This window comes from Balaenoptera acutorostrata, chromosome 10, assembly GCF_949987535.1.
Source record: "Balaenoptera acutorostrata chromosome 10, mBalAcu1.1, whole genome shotgun sequence".
Classification (NCBI taxonomy): domain Eukaryota; kingdom Metazoa; phylum Chordata; class Mammalia; order Artiodactyla; family Balaenopteridae; genus Balaenoptera; species Balaenoptera acutorostrata.
Window position 1 is genome coordinate 41,492,362 of NC_080073.1, and position 21,362 is coordinate 41,513,723.

The window sequence follows — 21,362 nt, forward strand, 5'->3', positions numbered from 1 at the left end:
CCTTCTGCACCCTTTCAGTTTATTGACCTGCTGAGGGGCATTAGGGCCCCTGCGTGTATGCGTGTGCTTTTGAGGGTGTGTGTGTGGGCTGAGCAGTGACCTCTGTCCTCCCCCCCCACCGCTCTCTCCCCAACAGGTGATTGGGAGGAATGGAGAGCCCTCCCTCTCCCCCACCCGTTCCTGAGGCTGAACAATGCCCCCCCAGGCCCCAAAATAGCCCCTGAGCCTAGCCAATGTCCTTTTATGGCCCTGTCCCCATTGTGCCCTGCAGGGGTGGGGCTGGGGTCATGAGGTGTCCAGGCAGCATAAAGGCCGGTTACGGGAGGCTCACCTACCCGGCTCTCTGCTTCCTTCTCTCCACGTCCCTCTCTGCTTACAACCTCCATGGCTCCCAAAAAGCCAGATCCCAAGAAGGATGAGGCCAAGGCAGCCGCCAAGGCAGCTCCAGCTCCCACACCTGCACCCGCACCCGCACCTGTACCAGAGCCCCCCAAAGAACCTGAGTTCGATGCCTCCAAGGTCAAGGTGGGTGTGGGAGCTGGGTTTCGGTGGGAAGGGCAGGGTAGGTAATTGAATCCCAGAGTGGATCTACCCCGTGGAAGACCAGGCTCCAGAAAGTGAGTACTGAACTGAAGCTGGAAGCTTCAGGCATCAGGAGGGCTGCAGCAAGAGGGATGGTGGTCAGACATCAGGCAGGACTCCCCCAGTGCTGCTGAAGGGACTATCTTTTTTGCTGGTTGGAAACTGACTCTCCCTTGTCCTTTTCCCTGGACCTCACATCCTTGGGGAATCCTGGACCTGCCTGTGCCCCTCACCCCCGCAGCCAGGCAGGGATCTTTCTTGTCCAGCTGTGGGGTCTTAAGTCCACACCAAGTTCCCCAGGGTGGACAGGGTGGGGAGTACAGGGAAGCAGGGTTCCTGCCCAGGCTGGGTCACACTCACCCCTGCCAAGGTCCCTGAGCCCCAGAGCTGCTGGGGCCTCAGCTTTGAGCTGGCGATACTGAGCCAGTCTGGGTAGGTCATTGAGGAAGCTGGTCTTGGAACTGTGACCAGTGGCCCCAGGAGCCCTTCCCTGGCTTGGCTTGAAAGCCTTTCTTAGAGTCTAAACCTGGAGAACGAGCCATGACTCCCACCTGCGGCATCTGCGTAGTGGCACGTACTCGTGTCCTGCCTGTTGCCTGTTCTTGGCTGGCCACTGGCCACTGCTGCCCTGGCTGCTGGCTGAGGGGCCCCATGGAGCCCTCCCAGCCCTTCACGGTCCCCAGCAAGACCTGCAGCCCATCTGCACAGATCCATCTCCATTCCTGAGCCCTTCCTGGAGGCACCTACCTTGTCCCTCAATACACGGGTTCAAATCCCAACTCTGCTCCATTCCCATCACTGCTCTAAGGCTTGGTTTCCTCAGCTGTAAAATGGGACAATAAGTCCTCCTCACAGGCTGTTGGGAACCATTCATGGCAAGTGCTCCCTGGAGTTGACTCTGACTCCTGACCATCCTGACCCCAGGTTTGTGTCCCACAGGCCCCCTGGTGAGGGTCAGACAACCCTAGGGCCCAAGGTGGCATTGTGTGGTCTCACCGGATCTGAGGCTACACAGACTCCCCTCTGAGCAGAGGAACTAGTGAGGCCTCTCCTGTGACCCCTGCAGAAAGCTGTGCCAGGGGCCCAGGGCCCGTAGTCTCGGCAGGCTTCTTGGTGGAGAGAGCTCTCGGGGGGGGGGGGGCCGGGAACAACAACTTGGTCTTCCCAACACAGGGTTAAGCCAGAGGGCTGGGAGGGGCAACCCAGCAGGGTGTCAGGGGCAGGATCCCCCTCTGCACTGGTGTGCACTACGGAGGTTGGTGGAGGGGACTCTGAGGGAGCAGCAGTGGGAGAGGCGCCAGTCAAGTCCCCCTCCCCCAAGCTCCTTTCCCTTGTGCGACCTTGACCTTGGGGCGAGTGACTGCAGTGATAAAAATAGACCTGGTATCCGAGTGAGGAGGGGGAAACCGGGTCCCAGGAGGCCTCCTGACCTCAGGTGGCCCTGATGTGGCCTCAGCAAGCACTCAACCGCTGGGCCCTGGCCCCCTGCTGTGCCACGCTGGGGGCTGCCCTGCGCTTATGGATGGGACGGTGTAAGACTCAGGCGTGGGCAGGACCACGTGAGTGACAGTGCCCAGCCTTGAGGGCTCTGTGGGGGGCAGACACATGCAAACAGATGCACACACAGGTGTGTGAACGCACATGCACGTCGCACACACACCCCCTCCTGCAAATGTGTTCTCATGTTGACAGGGCTCTCTGGCCTGCCCCCTCGCCTTTGCTCCTCCTGCCACCTCCTGCCCCCACCCTGGTGAGATGAGGCCTCCCATCTCACTTATGTGGACAGTCCTGCCCACTGGGCCCCAGGCCTGGCAGAGCTGGCAAAGCCAGTCTGTGCTTCAGGCACGTCTGTCCAGGACCAGGGGCCTCAGGTAAGGCCCACCCTGGGCTGGGGATTCAGGGCACCAGGCCTCCCTCCTCACCACTTCCCCTGATGAGGCCTACCTGGTGTCAGGGTCAGGGCACATGCAGACCCAAGGTCCTCAGGTGGGATGTGGGGAGGGGTAAGGAGGCAGGAGGGAGTAAAGGTGGACTGCAGGAGGTCCTGGGCAGTGGAAGCTGGAATCCTGGAATGTGGACGGGTTGGGGCAGCTGAGGGGTTGAGGCCCGGTCTGGACACGGAGGGCCCAGGAGGAGGCCTGGCCCCGTCCTCTGAACCAGACACTCAGAATCTTTGGGGGTCTCCTTTCAGATCGAGTTTACACCGGAGCAGATTGAAGGTGAGTGGGGGTCTTGAGCCAGGGGCTGCAGGGTTGGGGCCCGGGTCCCCCAGGCTGAGAGTCCTCCCCTGCAGTGTGGGGCGAGTCGGGGGGGGGCTGACTCTAGAAGTGTCCGCAGCTCACGCCCTCTCCCGGCAGAGTTCAAGGAAGCCTTCACGCTGTACGACCGCACACCCAAGTGTGAGATGAAGATCACGTACGGGCAGTGTGGGGATGTCCTACGGGCGCTGGGCCAGAACCCTACACAGGCCGAGGTGCTCCGGGTCCTAGGGAAGCCAAAGCAGGAAGGTTGGTACGCCCGGCCTGAGATGTCCCCGTTAGTGCCAGTCCCGGGGGAGACCACCCGGGTGGGCTGCCATCGCTGGTGGGACAACATGGGAACTCCCCTGCTGTGCATTCTCCTAACATCCTCCCATTGTCTGGAGGAGGACCTGGAGGCCAGTCTCAGGTAATGCTGACAAGGTGATGAGCAGTGATGGTTCCTATACCATCTGGCCCCATGCCTATTTGCCAGGCCTCCTGGTCGTAGGGGACTGACAACAGCGCAAACTAGCTTCAGTGGCAGGTGTGAGGGCAGGTCAGGGTGTGCCTGGCCTCAGCGTCCCATATGCTCTCCCTGTCCTTCCTGGCCTCCTGGGCATCTCTCTGTGGGGCAGGGCCAGCTTCCCTCACCACCACGGCCAGAGAGGGTTGCCTGCTTTGCCCCAAGGAGGAGTGAGACCCAAGCCCTCGCCACAGGTACAGAAGTCCCAGAGAAGGTCTCTGATCGGCCCAGCTGCTCTCGACCAATCACAGGTGTGGGGAGAGCGGGGTTGATAAGAAAAATAGAGAGACGCTAGCGAGAACTGTTCCCCCAAAGAAGAGCAGAGGTGCTAGTCAGAGCCCACTGTCGTGCCACTGTCCTTGTGAACAGCAAAGGACAATGTAAATAACGCATTTCTCAGTTGACCGTAAAGTGCCTTGTGATGGTGGAGTGCTTTGTAAATGACAAACTGGTGTAGAGCGCATTGGGAGCTGGGTGAGGGCAGTAGCTCCTCATTGTCAGACACAGGGGAGGGATGCCCATCTGCCCCTCAGAGCCTGATGCTTGGGCCATCTCTCCACAGAGCTTAACTCCAAGATGATGGACTTCGACACGTTCCTGCCCATGCTTCAGCACATCTCCAAGAACAAGGACACGGGCACCTACGAGGACTTTGTGGAGGGGTTGCGGGTCTTCGACAAGGAGGGCAATGGCACGGTCATGGGCGCCGAGCTCCGCCACGTGCTGGCCACGCTGGGTGAGGGCAGCCTCCTCCCCACCCCACTCTCTCCTTCCTGGGGCATCCGGGAGGAAGCACTCTGTCACCCACCGGGCCTGTTTCTCACTTGTGAAATGGAGGGTGATGCAGTCAAGGTGCCTCGACGGCAGGCGACAGAAATGTGGGGAATTTAGAAATTTAGGTGAGGAGTAAAGAAAGCCAGCTGGCGCAGCTCACAGAACTGGAGGGGGATAGGAACAGCTCTGGGGACAGGGTGGGGCAGGGCGGTACATCCAGGGCGATCAATCCAGTCCTTGTGTTCATTGCCTCAAGGTCAAATTCCAGAGCCAAGGAGGTACTGTGCCTGCCTCTTGGGCATCTTGACCCCCACCGTCAGGTGCCTGGCTGGCAGGAGCGTTCCTTTCTCAGAGAGAAGTTTTCCTACAGCAAATGTTCATTGAGCACCAATTGTGTCTGCGCAAAGTGAACTTTTCCTGCACCAAAGATTTACTGAGTGCCTACTGTGTGCTCAGTCCTGTGCTGGTCTCTGGGGTTTTGTGTGTGTGTGTGTGTGTGTGTGTGTGTGTGTGTGTGTGTGTGTGTGTGTGTGTGTGTGTGGCTGGGGGCTAGGAGGTGTGAGGGAAACTGCAGTGGTCATTCCAGTGGGGGAAACAACACAACACATACAAAAGCACAGAGGCGGGAAAGTGCCAGACTTGTCTGAGGAACAGTGGTGGTGTCTCTTGGTCCCCTCCATGGTCATCCCCTAAGGTCCCCAGCTCTATCGTATGCGTCCTTCCTCTAGCCTTGAAGGGCTGCCCCGAGGGACTGCTTCCAGGGAGATGGGGGACCTGGCCTACTCCTGATGGAGGGAGTCCCGCCAGCCTATTGAGGACAGGGGACAGTATGTGCTGGTGACCTGAACAACAAGATGGCACTGTTATGGACAGAGCCCAGGCTCGGAGGGAGTGCCAGGCCTGCACCCCAGGCCTTGCCCTTTTTGACTTGTCACTGATTCTTCTGGTTTCAGAAATAGGGGTGACAGCCCAGGCCTTGTGTGTACCAATATGAGGTGTGGGAATACTGGAGAGGCACACCCACCATCCAGAGGGGCTCAGGGGGCCCCCCACCCTTCACACCTCAACAGTGCTGACTCAGCTTTCCACTCCTGCCAGGTGAGAGGCTGACAGAAGATGAGGTGGAGAAGTTGATGGCTGGGCAAGAGGACTCCAATGGCTGCATCAACTACAAAGGTAAACTCAGCAGGGCAGGGAGTCTGCTGGCGGGAGCAGGGCATTAGGATCCCAGGTCCCCAACTTTGGCTACCCAGGGCCGAACCCCTGCTGCTCACTCTTTCCTTCTTTTCAGCATTTGTCAAGCACATCATGTCCAGCTGAACCTCTTGCCCCAGGTGAGACCTGCCACCCTCCCTTTGCCACCTCTGCTGATTTCAGCCCTATTGTCCCCCTCCTGCCTCTGTCATCCAGATCCCCTGTTGCCACCTCCCCAACTCCACCAATTCCAGTTCTCAGCTGACATCCCGCAGCCTTGCTTGCCCCCCTCCACTGTAACCTGTGACCACCTTTGCTCTCAGGGAGCCCGGGGGAGGCCGTGCTGGGGACAGCTCATCTTCCACTCGAGTTGCTGACACCAGTGGCCTGGAGTCTGTGGGACGGAGGGGAGCACATCGAGACTCCTGCACAGGCTCTCTCTGCACAGCTCTGCGGGGCTGTCATCTCCCCCCATCAGGCTGCACTTGCCTGTGACTACAGCTCTGTCCCCACCCCTTGGGCCTCATGAATAAATGGCTTCTTTCCTTCTTTCTTTCCTCCCTCCTCCCTTCCTTGCTTCCTTCCTCCCTTCTTTCTTTTCTTCCTTCCTTCCTTCCTTCCTTCCTTCTTTCTTCTCTGTGGCCCTTTGGTTGACTTTTATAAAAATCTCACACACGGTGAGCCCTGGACAAAACGAGAGGAATCACTTTGAAATCTTGCCTCCTTGCTCACCGCATCAAAACTGTCCCATCTGGTGTGCCAAACCCTCCGAGCCTGCCCACCAGGACACTGGGCTGAGCTGGACGAGGACTGGGTGCCCCACCCCACTTCTGGAGACAGTAGCCATGCTCTGGCCTCTAGCACAGGGATGCCACTGGGTGCCTGAGAGCTCTGTCTGAGCTGTCTCACTCCACAACCAGCAATCAGGGAACTGCAGGGCACTGGCCCAGAGCCACCCATGTCGCAGGTGGGGAAACTGAGGCCCAGAGCAGAGAATGGCTTTGCCTGACTCACTCTCCCCAGGCTGTCAGAGCCAAAGAGGCCTTAGACCCCTGCCTGACTCTGGTGGGAAGTCGAGGCTCTCAGCCTGTGGTGTGGCTCTAGGCCAGAGGGTGAGAATCCGGGGTCCACCAGTGGTTTCTCAGCCCTGGGCTTCTCAGCAGAAGACAAGTGCACTACCCCTACAATGACAGGAGGAGATGCACACACCCTTGCAAATGCCAGCCCCACTGTCACACCCTGCTCCTGGGCCAGGGCCTCCTCTCCTTTCGGAGCCCAGTGGGGAGGGTGAGGGGAGGCTTCCTGGAGGAGGTCATCCACTCCGGTTTGAAGGGGAGGAAGAGCAATGCCCTGCAGAGAGGCTTGGGGGCCCTAGAGATAAGGGTTGTGGAGAAATCAAGGGCCCAGAGTGTGGAGCAGGCCACGCAGGGTAGGAAACTGCTTGCAGGCCAGGAGGACTCAGGAGGTCAGGGCAGCCCCGCTAGGGTGCATTTGGATGTGAATGCATCTGCTTGTGAGATGAGTGTGTGGGTGCGTGAGAGCGGGTTTGAGGCTTGCACGGATCAGGCTGCCTCAGGGTGTTTGCGTGGTGCGGCGAGCATGGCAGGACCGTGAGTGTGAGAGTATGTGTGCACGTATGTGTGGGAGTGGCAGCAGTGTACGTGAGAGTCTGTGAGGGGCTGTGAGTGTGTATGCAGGAGTCTGTTTCCCTTCCTTTCATCCTCTCAGCATTTATGGAGCACCTACTGTGTGCCAGACTCTTTAGGCCCTGGGAACACTGCAGTGGAGGAAGCGGCCAAACCCTTCACCCTTGTGGCACTCATACAAAGCTGACAAATCACCAAAGCCATAAAGTGTGTCAACCAGTGATAAAGGCTGGGGAGGGACCCAAAGTAGGGGAGGGGCTGTGCAGTCTGTGTGCTGTGTGTGTGTGTGTGTGTGTGTTGGGAGGCAAATGACATGTTAAATAATGAGGTCAGTGAGTATCTGAGAAGGCAATGGCTGGGCAAAAATTGAAAAAAGGAGAGATAATATCCTGAATATATAAAGGGTTCCTACAATGCAACTACAACAACAACAAAATGAACAACCCAATTCAAAAATGGGCAAAGGACTTGAATAGACATTTCTTTAAAGAAGATAGACAAATGGCCAATAAGCACGTGAAAGATGCTCAACGTCACTAATTAGGGAAATGCAAATCGAAACCATGATGAGATACCACTTCACACCCATTAGGGTGGTTATTATCCAGAAAACAGAAAATAACAAGGGTTGGTGAGAAGGTAGAGAAATTGGATCCCTTGGGCACTGTGGGTGGGAATGTAAAATGGTGCAGCTGCTGTGGAAAAAGTATGGAAAGTCCTCAAAAAATTAAAAACATAATTACCATATGACCCAGAAATTCCACTTCTGAGTATATATCCAAAAGAATTGAAAGCTGGGACTTGAAGAGATATTTGTAAACTCATGTTCACAGCAGCATTATGCACAATAGCTGAAAGGTGGAAACAACCCAAGTGGCCATCAACAGATGAATGGATAAACAAAATGTGGTCTATACATACAATGGAATATTATTCTGACTTAAAAAGGAAGGAAATTCTGACACATGGTACAACATGGATGAACTTTGAGGATATTATCCTAAGTGAAATAAGCCAGACACAGAAGGACAAATGCAATATGATTCCACTCAAACGAGGTTCCTAGAGTGGTCAAATTCATAGAGGCAGAGAGTAGAAGGGTGGTTGCTGGGGCTTGGGGGGAGGGAGGAATGGGGAATCGTTGTTAAAGATAAGAAACACAAAAAAGAGAGGTGAGATGGAGTGCCTTAGGCTGGACTTCCCCAGAACCAGAGCTGAGACAAGGACCTGAATGTAAGTAGTGTCCCTGGGAGGTGGCCCCAGGGAGCACTGGAGAGCAGCTGGGCAGGGAAGGAAGTCCTTAGGGTGCATGGGAGCAGAACACCCTGTGGGCAACGGGGGCTCAGCCGCACTGGGGACCTCCAGGAGATGGTGGTGTTGTCTCACTGAGGGCATGAGGAAACCAGACTATTTATCTACCAGCTCCCACCTTCGCTGGTTAGGGCAGGGCCCCAGAGGCAGGCTGGAACATTTGTGTGGGGCAATACTTCAGTATCTGCTCCAGGGAGCCATGAGGGCATCAGAGGGAAAACATTCCAGCAGAGACGGGAGCAGAGAGTGCGGTGGGGAGGCGACAGGATGTGATGGAGTGTCTTTGGACCGTGGGAAGGGCTTTGGTGTGTGCTCTGGGGAGATGTTTCATCAGCATCACTCTGGCGGCTATGTGGAGAATAGACTGGGGCACATGAGCGGAAGCAGGGACCGCAGGTAGGAGGGTCCAGGGGAGAGAAGAAGATGCATGCGTGGTCCAGTGGAAATGGTGAGAAGTGATCAGATTCCAGGTCATTTTTTAAAACACTCTCAGCAACATTTTGGGCAGATTTTGAGGCTTTCTTCTTCCTTTCCTTCTCTAAACACAGTCCACTCCAGCCCCAGATCTGGTGTGGGGTGGGAGTGAGGGACCGTGGTCTGCCCTTTCATGGTGCACAGTCTGCCTGGCTGGTAGGGCAGGGAATGGAGGCACTAGTGGACTTGCTGCGGTGGCCTCTGCTAGTGGGGGTGTCTGCTTGTGCATGTTTGACTTTGCTGGACTCTGGCTAGCCTCTCTGGCCAATTGGTGGCCGTGGACCCCCCACAGAGGAGAGCAGTGTCTCCCTTTGGCCCCAGTCAGGGCAGAGAGACTGGCCAATATCCTTCTGGGCAGGCCCCAGCTCCTACCTGCCCAGCCACCTTGCTCTTGGACACCAAGCCCAGGAACAGCTGAGCTCCCCTTCAAAAGTCTCCAGGGCCCACATGGGACTGAGTGGTCCCAGCTTTTTCTTTCCACACTTGGCTGAGTCCTGTAGGCAGGGATCACACCTGTTCTCAGCCATCCCCAGGCAAGAAGTGGTCCTGCCTCCAAGTTTCCATGTGTCTGGGATCCCAGGGAGTATGTGTCCTGCTCTCGCAAGAAAGCCTGCCCCCTCCTCTGGTTTCCAGAATGGTCCTGCAGTGCCCCCAGCCGTCCCCCCCCAAACACACCCTCCTTCTTTCAGGCTCCCCTAGTTCCTGGGAGCTACCACCCTACTCGGCTTGGCCTGGCAGTGGAAGGGAGTATCCCACACATCTCCCGAGACCCCCTGCAGCTCCCACCTGCCAGTCTTCAAGTTTGGACTGAGAGTGGACAGGCCGTGGGGGGCTGGTGCGGGCAGAGCTGGGGCTGTTGTGTCTGTTGAGCTCTGCCTGGGGCTGTTTGGTCCCCCTTGTTGGGGCTCTACTCCACTTAGAATGTGTCTCTGTCCCAGTCATGGTCGTGATGCCACTCTGGGGCATTTTGCCTGTTATATGTGGCTGTGCTGACCACGTGTGGGCTCTGGTCACTGGCTGTGGGTGTGAGTGTCAGAGTGGAGGGGCCTAGAGGGTACAACTCAGCTGCAGGGGTGAGGCTTCTCCTCACTCAGGAGCCTCCCACCTACCTTGGCTGGGTGAAATGTGTGTGCATTTCTGTGTGTCCCTGTGTCTGTGTGTGCACACATGCACAAGTTTGCCTGTGTACTTGTGTCTGTGAGTGTGTCTGTGAGTGTGTGTCTGTGTGTGTATACCAGCGAATGCAGGTGTCCATTTGTCTGTGCACATGCACATGTATGTTTACCTCTGTGTGTGTGTCTGTGTCTGTTTGTGTGCATGTCTGAGTGTGTACGTGCTGGGGGGCTCTGCTGAGTCAGTGCTTGTGTTGGGCGGGCAGCACTGCCAGCCGGGCTGTGGCCTCCCCACAGTTGCATAAACACTGGTCCCAGCTCCCCCCCTCAAGCAGGGAGGTCCAGCCTATGTCCCTGCGGCCGGTGGAAAGGGGTGGATGTGGCAAAGGGTTTGCCCTCGTGTCAGCCTGGTCCCCTCCAGGCCTCAGGTGCCAGGTCATGTGCCCCATAAGGCTGGAGTCTGGTCTGGGGTCTCTCTATGCCTTACTTCCCCCATCTGGCCCGAGGCCTCATCTCTGAGGTCTCTGTAAGGTGGCAGGAATATTTACCTCTCCAGTCTTGGTCCAGGCTGAACCAGAGGGTCAGTGGGGGCAGTCAGGGGGCTAGGGGGCCAAGGGCAGAGTTCAGCCTCAGGACCCCAGGACCAACCATCCCTCCTCTGCTCTGACGTCTGCACGGCTCCCTGCCACAGCCTGCATCTTCTCTCCAGACGCCATCTGCAGGGATCCTGGGGTCACCACTGGGACACGGATTAGGTAGCACTGAGTGGGGGGACAAGAAGGCCAGAAATTCAAGTCGAGGCAGAATGAAGTCAGGCAGGGTCTTGAAGAAATCAAGTATTGGAGGAAATTCTTAACCAGGTCACAAGAAGGAAGGAAATCAAACTGTAGGGATGAGGCCCTGGACTCGAGGGCTCAAAGCGCTCAGTGGCACAGGGGCTGACAGACAGACAGTGGATAAAGATCTTAAGAGAATGTGGGGAGGGGCGGGTAGACTAAACGGGTCCAAGCAGTGGCGTGCACAAAATCAGAGGGGCTGTGAAGATGAGGTGGGAGGGAGGAGGAGGGGCAACAAAAACTGGGCAGTGGTGTGAGGCAGCCCTCACGCTGCGTAAGTGGTGCTTGTGGGGGTGCCAGGCCGGAGTGCTCTGCTGCTGTTTCTGAGGCCTTGGGTGGTAAGGAGGGTTTAGGGGAGGGGGCTAGGGCAAGCCTGCCTGGGTACAGGGCCAGCCACACCCCAGGGAACCCAAGTACCTCAGGGAACAGCAGAAAAACCCTAGACCTTGAACCCAGTGACCCAGCACAGAAGAGCCTCCCTGGGGTTCCCCTTCCAACCAGCCCCAGGCCCGCCTTGCCCAAGTTTGGGGGTTATTTGTTCCTGCCCTCCCAAAGCCACACAATGCTCGTTTGCCCAAACGCTGACAGAGCACAGCTGGAATGTAGAGTGTGTGTGAGTGTGTACACGAGGCTCCCCAGGGTCACCCGCCCAACAGGCCCCTCTAGTGTCAGCAACCAGGGCCGAGGGCCCCTTGGATGGGGAAGGGCCTAGAAGGTCAGGACTGGGAAGGGCACCTGCCTGCCACTCCTCCCCAGCCTGGCTGTGGACACCTGAGGTTCCACCATTTTCTTCCAGTCTCCACTCTCTTTGGCCTGTGGGTCTGGGTACCTTGCATATCTACTGAGGCCTTGGTGAGAGTGAGAATGGGTGTGTCAGAGCCTTTCTGGAGGGCTGGGGAATGGAGTGAGGCAGTGGAAGACTCTGGAACTCCAGAGATGGGGTAGATAGTGCTCTCTGGGAAGTCTCAGATCTTTGCCAACTTCCTAATTTTTATACTTTGGTCCAGTTGAACACGAGCACCCCTTTTCCCCACCACTCCTATGCCCTGGGTCTGGAGGTCTGTCTTCCCTCCCATCAGTACCTTGTCCATCTCACGCCCTTCTTCATCTCTTTCCCTCTCTCCCATAGTAGGCTTGCTTGGAAGCCACTTAAAGGTGCTTAGAATGCCATCCCTAGCTCCCAAGCTAACTGGGTGAGACAGTGAGCACCTTGTCCCAAGGGGTGTGCAAGCAGAGGGGAACCAATTCCAGTCAGGAAGGCTGCAGAAGGGATTCTTGCTCTGCTGGAGACTGGAAGCACTTGGGTGTCCTCAGGCTCCAGGGCCCAACGTGTGACAATATCCAAGACAATTTTCATGGGAGAAGAATAAGGCCCATGTTGCATGTTTTCCATGAAGCTCAATTTATGCATCTTCAAGGCCTGGCTGTTTTTCTTCAGGGACTGCATCCTGCCTTTTTTTTTTTGCCTTAAGAATATTATTTTGTTCATAAAACAATGGTGATGATAGCTGGTGGCAGTTGTTTTCCATTTCTTTACTTGGCAAAATAAGACCTTACAAGTCCATTTTTAAGTTCTGAGGCAATTGCACAGTTTGTTGCAGTGAAAATCTCCCCATATCCCTGGATAGAGACCCTTGAATGGGGCAGGTCCTTTCCAGGCTCAAGGCTCGTCTGAATCAGGTGCAGACTGTGCTCCACTGTGATGACTAACAGGGGCCTGGCCCTACCAGCTGGGATGGAGTGGTGAGTGGAGACGTGGCAGGGGCAGTGCAGATGAGCTTGGGGGTGGGGCACATGAGTGAAGATGCCTCAGCTCCCTTCGTTGGAGTGTCTGGGACCCTGAGATTCCAGGTGTCCCCAGATCGCTGGATACCCACACCTGTGTGCACCTCTGGTGGGAAGCCAGTGGCAGTGACCTTTCATTCCTTGCTGCAGCACACGGTGTGGGACGGTGGCTGCTGGGCAGGAAGGCAAACACTGAATGGCTTCTAGCTTTTGTGAAGAGAAACCATGCTCAGAGCTGAGGGATAAGAAGGGAAGCTGGGCACATCCCAGGAGTATCAGGGGGTTCCTCTGCACAGCCTGGGCTGGGGGCCCCCAAGAGGGTAACACACCCAGCTCCCACAGCTCTAGGTGGAGACAGCTCGGGCCAGCTAGCAGCAAGCTGCTCCCTCTCTCAGGGGCTCAGGTTCTGTGTAGTCCATCCCCCAGAGGGTGCCTTCCTTGTAGTAAGGGGGTCCCTGGGGTTGGTCTGGAGAATAGAGCTGGAGGTGTGGGCAGGCCCTGGGCCCCCAGGCTTCCTGTGGCTCCAGGGCCACATCACAGAGTGATTCCTACCCTCCTGGGCACCTGAGGATCCAGCCGTCAAGCCCCATACTCAGGGTGGACAGGCCTGGCTACAGGGTCAGCAGGGGCAAAATGGTTACACAGTGCCAAGAGTGACCTTGAAATTCATTCCCCAGCATGGCCAGGTTGCCTGCCCCGCCTGGGCTCCTGCCTCAGTTTCCCCTGTGGTCAGAGTCCCTCTCCTAGGTGGAGGCCCTGAACCCTGCAGGCTGCCTTCCTCCCCTAACTCTAGTAGGGCCCATTTAACTCATCAGTACACAGTGATCACACATCTATTGTGCTCCCAGCACTTCCCCAGGTGCCAGGACCTTGTAGTGAACTCACAAAGAAAATGCTTTGGCCGGGTCCTACTCTGGCCCTGGCCCAGCTCCCAGGTCTCCTGTCCTTGTGTCGTGCCTGTGACTTCCGACCTGAGTGAACAGGGAGGGGCCCCTAATTCCGTTCACCTGGAGTGGGTACTGTGCCTGCCAGCCCGACTCTGACCTCAAAGTTGGACAGGAAGGGGCCTCAGATACCTGTGTAAGACTGATGAGCTGCTGCTTGCTTGAACACCCCCAGAAACAGGGAGCTCACCCCCTGTTGAGGCAGCTTGGCCAGGCAGGCAGCTCTCTGACGTAGGGCCAAAATCTGTCCAGGCGTCTCTAGTCCTCAGAAACTGGGTCCTTAGAACTATTTTTCCCCCCACCTGAACCCTCTGTGATCCACTAGGCTGACCCAGCCCTGCTGTTTTCTAGGTTGATCCCTTGTTCCGGGATGGGCCTTGCCCTCTGTAAGGCTGCCGACCCAGTTGGGGTTCAGGGGTGTTTTTGGTTTTTTTTTAATAGAAATCTTTTTTGTTTTTAAAGCACCCCAGTGTTTCCTTTCTTTCTCCCTCCTTCCCTCCCTTCCTTCCTTCCTTTCTTGCAGGTCTTACTTGCTGCATGCAGGATCTTCGTTGCAGCATGAGGGATCTTTTTTTTTTTTTTTTTTAGTTGCAGAATGAGGACTTAGTTGCGGCATACATGTGGGATCTAGTTCCCCGACCAGGGATCAAACATGGGCCCCCTGCATTGGGAGCACAGAGTCTTATCCACTGCGCCACCAGGGAAGTCCCGGCACTCAGTTTTTTAGGGTCCTGAGAACTATCCCAGCACCTGCTCCTGGAGCTGGAAGGCAAGGGCTGGCTCTGCAGCGTAGAGGGCCCTGAGGTCACCTGTGTGGAAGGTGGCCGGGAGGGGGTGTTTCCGGCAAGGAAGGCAGTGTTATGGGAGAGAGAGGTCCCTGCAGGTTGCCCTGGGGCTTCTTCTCTGGGCCTCAGTTTCCCTCTGGTGCGGGCTGGAGGTGTTCTGAGCTCCCACCAGAGGTGGGAACCTCTGGTGTTCTGAGCCCTGGAGAGGCCCCTTCTGGACTCTGAGCTTCGGGCTGGGGGCGGTCGGTGGAGGCGACAGCTGCTTTGAAACGTGGAGAATAATAAAGTAAGGAATGTCTGAGCTCAGGGGAAAAATAACCCCCGCCCGCTGGGCCTCCCACCCTGCACGTAATGAATTAAGTACAGGGAGGCATGTTTCATGTCGGGGTGCTGGCTGGGGGAGGCCAGAAGGCTCCTAATGAGAAACAGGGTCCTGGATGGGGCCACTGGGAGCTGGGGGTTTGAGGTCACCTAACCTGACCCCTGGGGGTGCTCTCACTCCCCAGAAGCTTCCTCTCAATCTCCCTTTGTCTGCATGGGTGAGGGGGTGGTCATCCTGTCCCATCTCCATGCTGACCTCTGATCCCAGGCTGCACCCCAGTGCTGGCCTTGAAAGGTCAGAAAGGGGAGATGGTGTGGCTGATTTGGATGGATCATCTCCTCATTCTCTCCCTTCTTCAAGCATTTACTGAGTACCCACTGGGTAGGTATCTCCTGCCAGCAGGATGGTGGGGTCAACGCTGCCCCCTGCTGGACTGATCAAATCCACAGAGCCCATCAGCATCTGACCAGCAAGCCCCCAGGCCCCAAGCCACCTCCTGTCTCCAGTCTCCACATCCCTTCCCCTTCCTCTGCCAATCCCTCTGTCCCCTGTGGCCTCACCCGCCTTCCACCCCTATGTTCCTGGCCCCAGCTCAGTACTACCCCTGCCCCCTTCGCCGGGGCTTGGACATCAGTGGCTCTGGGTCCAGCTCTACCTTTCCAGTCCACCAGTCTGGGGGATCTGGCTTTATTATGGGTCACCTCCCCCCACCTCCTCTCTCTCCCTCCCCAGTAACCTGAATGTTCCCCCAACAAGGTCCACACTCTCTTACTTCACTCATACTCTTCCTTCTGTCTGGTGGACCCCCATTCATCTACTCCCCAAGACTGCTTTCTAAAAAAACCCACTCCTTTCCAGAGGGGCCCAGGGAACAGTGGGTAAGTGAGTAATTAAACTGTCAGCAAAAGGGTAAATTCTCAGCAAGGGAGCTGTAGAGGAGTGGAGTCAGGTAGGTATGTTCCTAAGGCTCCCCGAGGATCCTGGCCTCCCAGCCTCTGCCAGCTTGGGGCAAGTCTCCCATTTTATTTTTAAGAAGTCTGACCAGGGCCCTGGAGCTTGAAATATTCTCCCCCACCATCCCTTCTCTCCCCCACCCACTTTAATTAAAACCATTGTTTTTCAAGCACATGTTAATTAAAAAGCAAACATGTTTTGCTAAGTAATTTGGAAGCTCTGGTTATGCAAACCAGAGTCATTCCAGTTAAAAAAATCCCTCACCGAGCTTGCCCCAGTGTCTTGGGAGCTGAGGACCCTTGTGGCTACAGTAGATGCACATCCCTTTAGACTTTACATTCCCTGTGGAGGTCTAGCTAGGGCAGGTGTCCTCTCTGTTTCACAGGTGGGAACACAGAGGGGTTACAGAGGCCTAGAGTTCCTAGCAAGCCCAGCATCACCAACCCCCTGCAAATGTGTGCTCTGGGCCTGGGGAGCAATAGCTGGTGAGGAGGGCGATCGACTCCTGTGCCCCATCCTGCAGGCAGGGTCTTTGTCTCAGAGCCTCTGCCCAGCTGTGGGGTGAAGGGAGGAGGATGCAGGCATGACAATGCTGCGAGCCCAGCCAGGAAGGCTGACGGGTGCTGGGCCACCTCCCTGAGGTCTCCAGCACAGCTGGGGCTACGATTAACCAAAGCTGGGAGGGTAGGTCCCTGAGGTGAGGGCCCGAGGTAAGGACCAGCCTTCTGGGTTGGGGGAGCCCTGGATGCTCAGAGGTACCTGCTGCAGCCCCACCTCTCCACTCTGTGTCTGGTATTGCCCACAGTGTCCCCACCCTGACTCCTGGCCCTGGGAGTCTTGTAGTCCTGGGGCCCTTCACATCTTGTGCAGTAGCCTCAGGGCCCATTGCAGGGAGCTGGAGCCCCCAAGATGCAGGGTTCAGTGACCTCTAGTCCCTCCTGCTCCCTTTCCCTGGCAGGGATGGGGGCATTGCACCAAGAGGCCTTTCCAAACCCTGTCACCACTTTGCAACCTGCCTGTTGGCTCTCCCAGCTCAGAGTCCCACCAACAGGAGGGTGTCTCATATGTGTGCCGGTGTGTGCTCCATGTGCGAGTCTGTACCCAGGTGTGTGTCACTGTTCACCAGGGCCCTGGTGTGAAGGGGTCTCTCCCTGCTTCCTGAAGGAGACCAGTGTCGAGGTCCTGCAGGGATGGGGGTGGGTGGTGGTGCGGTAGTGACCAGGAAGAGGATGTTTAATGCGGGAGGGAAGGCGGACACCCACAACCCCCGCCCGGCACTGTGGAACACGATGGGCCGGCTCGCACCTTCTGCACACACACACAGGGACACAGTCTGAGGGGCGGGACGCCTGGAGTCCCGGGCCTGTGCCACCCAGCCGGCCCTCTCCCTCCCCTGCACTCAGCCTTCTTGCCTGTAAAATGAGAAGTATGTGCTGTGATGTTTGCAACTTATCACACGCAGTGTCTCCCCCACGGGGACACACACACACCCTCACAAGCCACGACACACAGTGACACACAGCGACGCACGCTGGCAGCCGGCTCCCAGGGCCCGCCCTCCCTGGGCGACGCGCCAGTGACACACACACTGTCGCCGCTCCGACTCACACCCACGTCCCGGGAGGAGCTGTGCTCCCGCCGCGCTCCCCTGGGGCCGCGGCGCGGCGCTTCTGTGTTCTGCTCCCTCCGCCGCGCCTAGAAACCGCAGTGGGCCGGCTGGGATGAGCTCACGCCGCCTCCGGCCGCCCAGGTCTAACGCGCTCCAGATGCCCCGCGGCCCGAGCCGGCAGCGCGGAGGACGGCCCTCTGGCACCCCCTGCAGGGCTCAGCTGCTCCCGGCGGTGCAGGCACCCGCGGGACGGGGTGGGGCTGCCTCCGGAAGGGGCGGGGCTTAGCTCACCCGCCCGCTTTTCCTCAGGTTCTCCCCGCTGCCTGAGTTCGGAGCCGGGGGCGTGCTGCTGCGAAGGCTGTCCTGCCTGTCCCGCGCGGTTTCCAGGTCCCAGCCCACGACCCCTGTGGGCGGCTCAGCGGCCACGTGCTGGGTGGCGGTCCCCTCACCGGCTGCCCTCGCCAAAACATGGGATTCCACCCCACTCCACCCCCAGTTACTCGGGCCAGCCCGGACCCTCCACCAGGTACTGCAACTCAGGCCCCCGCGCGGCCCTGACTAGGCCCTGCCCACTCTTGCTCCTCTTGGAACAAACAGCCTAGTTTCTACTGGGAAAGCAGCAGGGGCCTGACCACCGCCTGTTTTTAATAAGCAGCTGGTATTTCCCCGAAATCGCGGCCCGGTGGCTGACCTCACGGGGATGACGGCTGGCTGTGGGCCAGGGGGCGGGAGCCGCCTCAGGGTGAGCCCCTGATGCCTGCCCTTGCAGAGAAGTCGGGCAGAGAGGAGGAGCTCTGGTTTCCAGTCCCAGCTCAGCTGCTGGCTCATCCAAAAATCTGTCCCTCTGTCTGTCTGCAATGTTGTGCATCCCAGGCCAGTGCTTCCAGCGCCCCTCCTCCTCAGCCATGCCTAGGGTCCCGCTTTCCTCCTGCCTCGTTGTATGGTCCTGGTAAAGTGCTTAACCTCTCACCTCTCATTTCCTCCACTGTAGGATGAGGTCATTGTGGGATTTGAGAGGGGACCAGCAAGGGAGAGCAGATGGACCCCAGGAACAAGTAATTTCCAGAGGGCTGGAGGAGGGGGTCTCTTGGGAGCTAAGGGGCCAGGAATCAGGCCTTGGTCTTCCTGGGGCAGAGTTGGGGAGCTAGAGGAAGGGCCTCCGGGGAGATAGCCAGGGCAGCACAGATGTCCTGGCAGAATGACAGTGTTCAATGAAGGGTCAGCATAGGGGGCTTGGGACACCTGGAGTCAGGGAAGGGTGTCAGGAAAGGCTTTCCAGAGGAGGAGGCACTGAGTGAGGTGCAGTTAGTCAGGCTAAGACCCAGGGGGCGGGCAGAATACTTAGGCAATGAAGGGGTGGGGTGGGGGACAGAATGGAGAGTGGAACCAGACAGTTGGGTCCAAGGCATCTCTGGTAGTGAGTGGAGACTCTGCTGGAGGCACTGTAGGGGGTGACGGCCCTTGGGAACTGGTCCTGAAGCCCCATCTGTAACTGAGGGACAAAGACAGAAAGCCAGAGGAGGACACAGGGTCCAGTGGAGGGACAGACGCCAGGAGCCACAGGGGGAGTAGGGAGACAGGGAGAGGAGTTGTAGCAGGCAGATAGGTGTGCGTTGGACATATCTGGTGGCTGGAAGATTTGTTTGCTCTGGAGCTTGCACTTTCCAGATGCTTGGGGCCCCTCCTCAAAGGAACAACAGTAACAGTGAGTAATACTTTTTGAGCAAAGCGTGTGCCAGGCAATGCTCTGAGCACTTACAGGTATTAACTCATTCTCTTTTCACTAGAATTTTATTCATTTGTTCATTCATTCAGCAGATGTTTGTTGAGTGCCTACTGTGTGCCAGCCATGTTCCAGGTGCTGGGAATCCAGCAGTGACAAGACATACAAAAACCCTGTCCGAAGAAAGTTTACACGTGGAAGGGGAAGACAGCTCATGTATATGTGAGTAAAATGTATAGTATTTCCGATTGTGAGAAGCGCTACAGAGAAAATTAGAGGATAAGGGGGATCAAGAGGGCAGAGTAGGGCGGTACACTTTTTGAGAGGGTGTCCTGGGAGAGCCTCAATGGGGAGGTGACATTTGAGTACAGACCAAGTCTGGCTCACCACCTCTTAGCTGAGAATAGTTTTTACAGAAGAGCATTTGCAATCATTTCCAAGATAGGGAACACTAATTTTGATGTTATCCCCCTAAAAGAATTCCATGCTTCTTAGTAGACCTGTATTACCCCAAACCAAAACCAAAACCAAAATAACAACAAAAAAACCCCCCAAAACCAGTACTCCGTTCTCCTAATTATATTTTGAATTTCATCAATAAACATTGATGGAAATTCATTTTCTCTCTTGTTATATAAGTACCTGTATAATCTTGATTTTGTCTCTTGGTCCACAAAGCCTAAGATATTTACTATTTGGCCCTTTACAGAAAAAGTTTACTGATCCTGGTATAGACCCACCAGGTGAGGAAATGAGCTGTGTGGACATCTGGAGGCAGAGGGAACAGCCAGTTGAAAGGCCGGGAGGCAGGAGCTAGTGAGGCACATCGAGGAGGCCAGCAGGGTTGGAGCCCTGTGAGTGAGGAGGAGAGTGATAAGAAAGGGTCAGAGGAACCCAGGCAGATTGGTGCAAGGTCTTGTGCCAATTCCTAGGTATTTTTTTAAGAAGTGTGTTTGGCTATCTTTAATGGAATATCTTTTTTTTTCTATTACATTTTCTAATTTATTATTGCTTCAGGGTAGAAAGTTATTGATTTTGTATATTGATCTTTTCCCCAGTCCTCTTAGTTTATTCTCTTATAGTTTTATTAATTTTTCAGTTGGTTTGTTTGGCTTTGTTTTAGAAAGCAATTATATCTTCCACAAATGATGCATTTTGGTCTTCCTGCCTATATATAGCTCAGTTTCTTCCTTTCTTTACCTTCCTCCACTCCCCTTCTGCTTGTCTCCCTACTCTCTCCCCTTACTTCCTTCCTCTCTCCTCTCCGTAATGCACAGGGTTTCAATCTCTTCACATCCTTACCAACACTTGTTATTTTCTGTGTTGTTGATTTTGGATTGTTTATTTTTAGCCATCATAATGGGTGTGAAGTAGTATCATATTGTGGTTTTGATTTGTATTTTACTAATGTTAGTGATGTTGGTTATCTTTTCATGTGCTTACTGGACATTTTTGTATCTTATTTGGAGAAATGTCTATTCAATTTCTATGTCCATTTTTAAATTGGGTTTTTGTTGTTGAGTGTAGGAGTTCTTTATATGCTCTGGATATCAATCCCATATCAGATATATGAATTGCAAATATTTTCTCCCATTCTGTGGATTATCTTTCACTCTACTGATAGTGTTTTTTGCAGCACAAAAGCTATTAATTTTTTAAATTACTAATTAATTAGTTAATTTATTTTTGGCTGCGTTGGGTCTTCGTTGTTGCGCGCGGGCTTTCTCTAGTTGTGGTGAGCGGGGGCTACTCTTCATTGCAGTGCGCGGGCTTCTCATTGTGGTGGCTTCTCTTGTTGCGGAGCACGGGCTCTAGGTGCGCGGGCTTCAGTAGTTGTGGCACACGGGCTCAATAGTTGTGGCTCACGGGCTTTAGAGCACAGGCTCCGTAGTTGTGGCGCACAGGCTTAGTTGCTCTGCGGCATGTGGGATCTTCCTGGACCAGGGCTCCAACCAGTGTGCCCTGCATTGGCAGGTGGATTCTCAACCACTGTGCCACCAGGGAAGTCCCGGGATTCTTTTCTTAATTTCCCTTTTTATCCCAATTTTATTTTTATTTATTTTTAAAAATCAATTTTAGTGAGGTATAATTTAAATGAAATAAATTGCACATATTTGACTAGTTTTGAGAGATACATATTTTTGTAAAGCCACAACAATAATCAAGATACAGAACAATTCCATCCCCTGTAAAAGTGCCCTTGTGTTCCTTCACAGTTCATTCTTCCTTCTGCCCCTGGCCCAAGACAACCACTGCTCTACCTCCTGTCACTATAGATTGGTCTACATTTTCTGGAATTTTATATGAATTTTTATATAAATGGAATAATTCTGTATGGGTCTGACTTCCTTCACTCAACATAATGATTTTGAGATTTACCCATACATTTGTATGTATCAGGAGTTAGTTAATTAATTAATTAGTTAACTTTTGATGTGTATGGATGTCATATTTTGTTTATCCAGTTACCTGTCAGTGGTCATTGTTTTTTTTTTTTCCCAGTGTTTGGCTTTTGTTCAGTTTTTACTGGGCCATTTGTCTTCTTACA

The 21,362-nt window shown here is 55.2% G+C and overlaps 2 protein-coding genes across 2 annotated transcripts in view; both read left to right on the plus strand.

Annotated features, from left to right (window-relative positions):
- Window positions 1-315: 315 nt before the first annotated feature.
- Window positions 316-5,862, plus strand: MYL3 (myosin light chain 3). The gene is made up of 7 exons (XM_007168846.2): window positions 316-525; window positions 2,774-2,801; window positions 2,940-3,089; window positions 3,908-4,081; window positions 5,218-5,295; window positions 5,411-5,453; window positions 5,637-5,862. Exons 1-6 carry the CDS (start codon window positions 385-387, stop codon window positions 5,437-5,439), a joined length of 600 nt encoding a protein of 199 aa, XP_007168908.2. The 5' UTR covers window positions 316-384; the 3' UTR covers window positions 5,440-5,453; window positions 5,637-5,862.
- An 11,573-nt stretch (window positions 5,863-17,435) lies between these two features.
- PRSS45 (Putative serine protease 45) overlaps window positions 17,436-21,362 on the plus strand; it is a 57,671-nt gene continuing 53,744 nt past the window's right edge. Inside the window, exons 1-2 of the mRNA XM_007168847.2 lie at window positions 17,436-17,617; window positions 18,907-19,036. The gene's annotated coding sequence lies outside the window, so the exon portion shown is untranslated. The remainder of the gene's footprint in view (window positions 17,618-18,906; window positions 19,037-21,362) is intronic.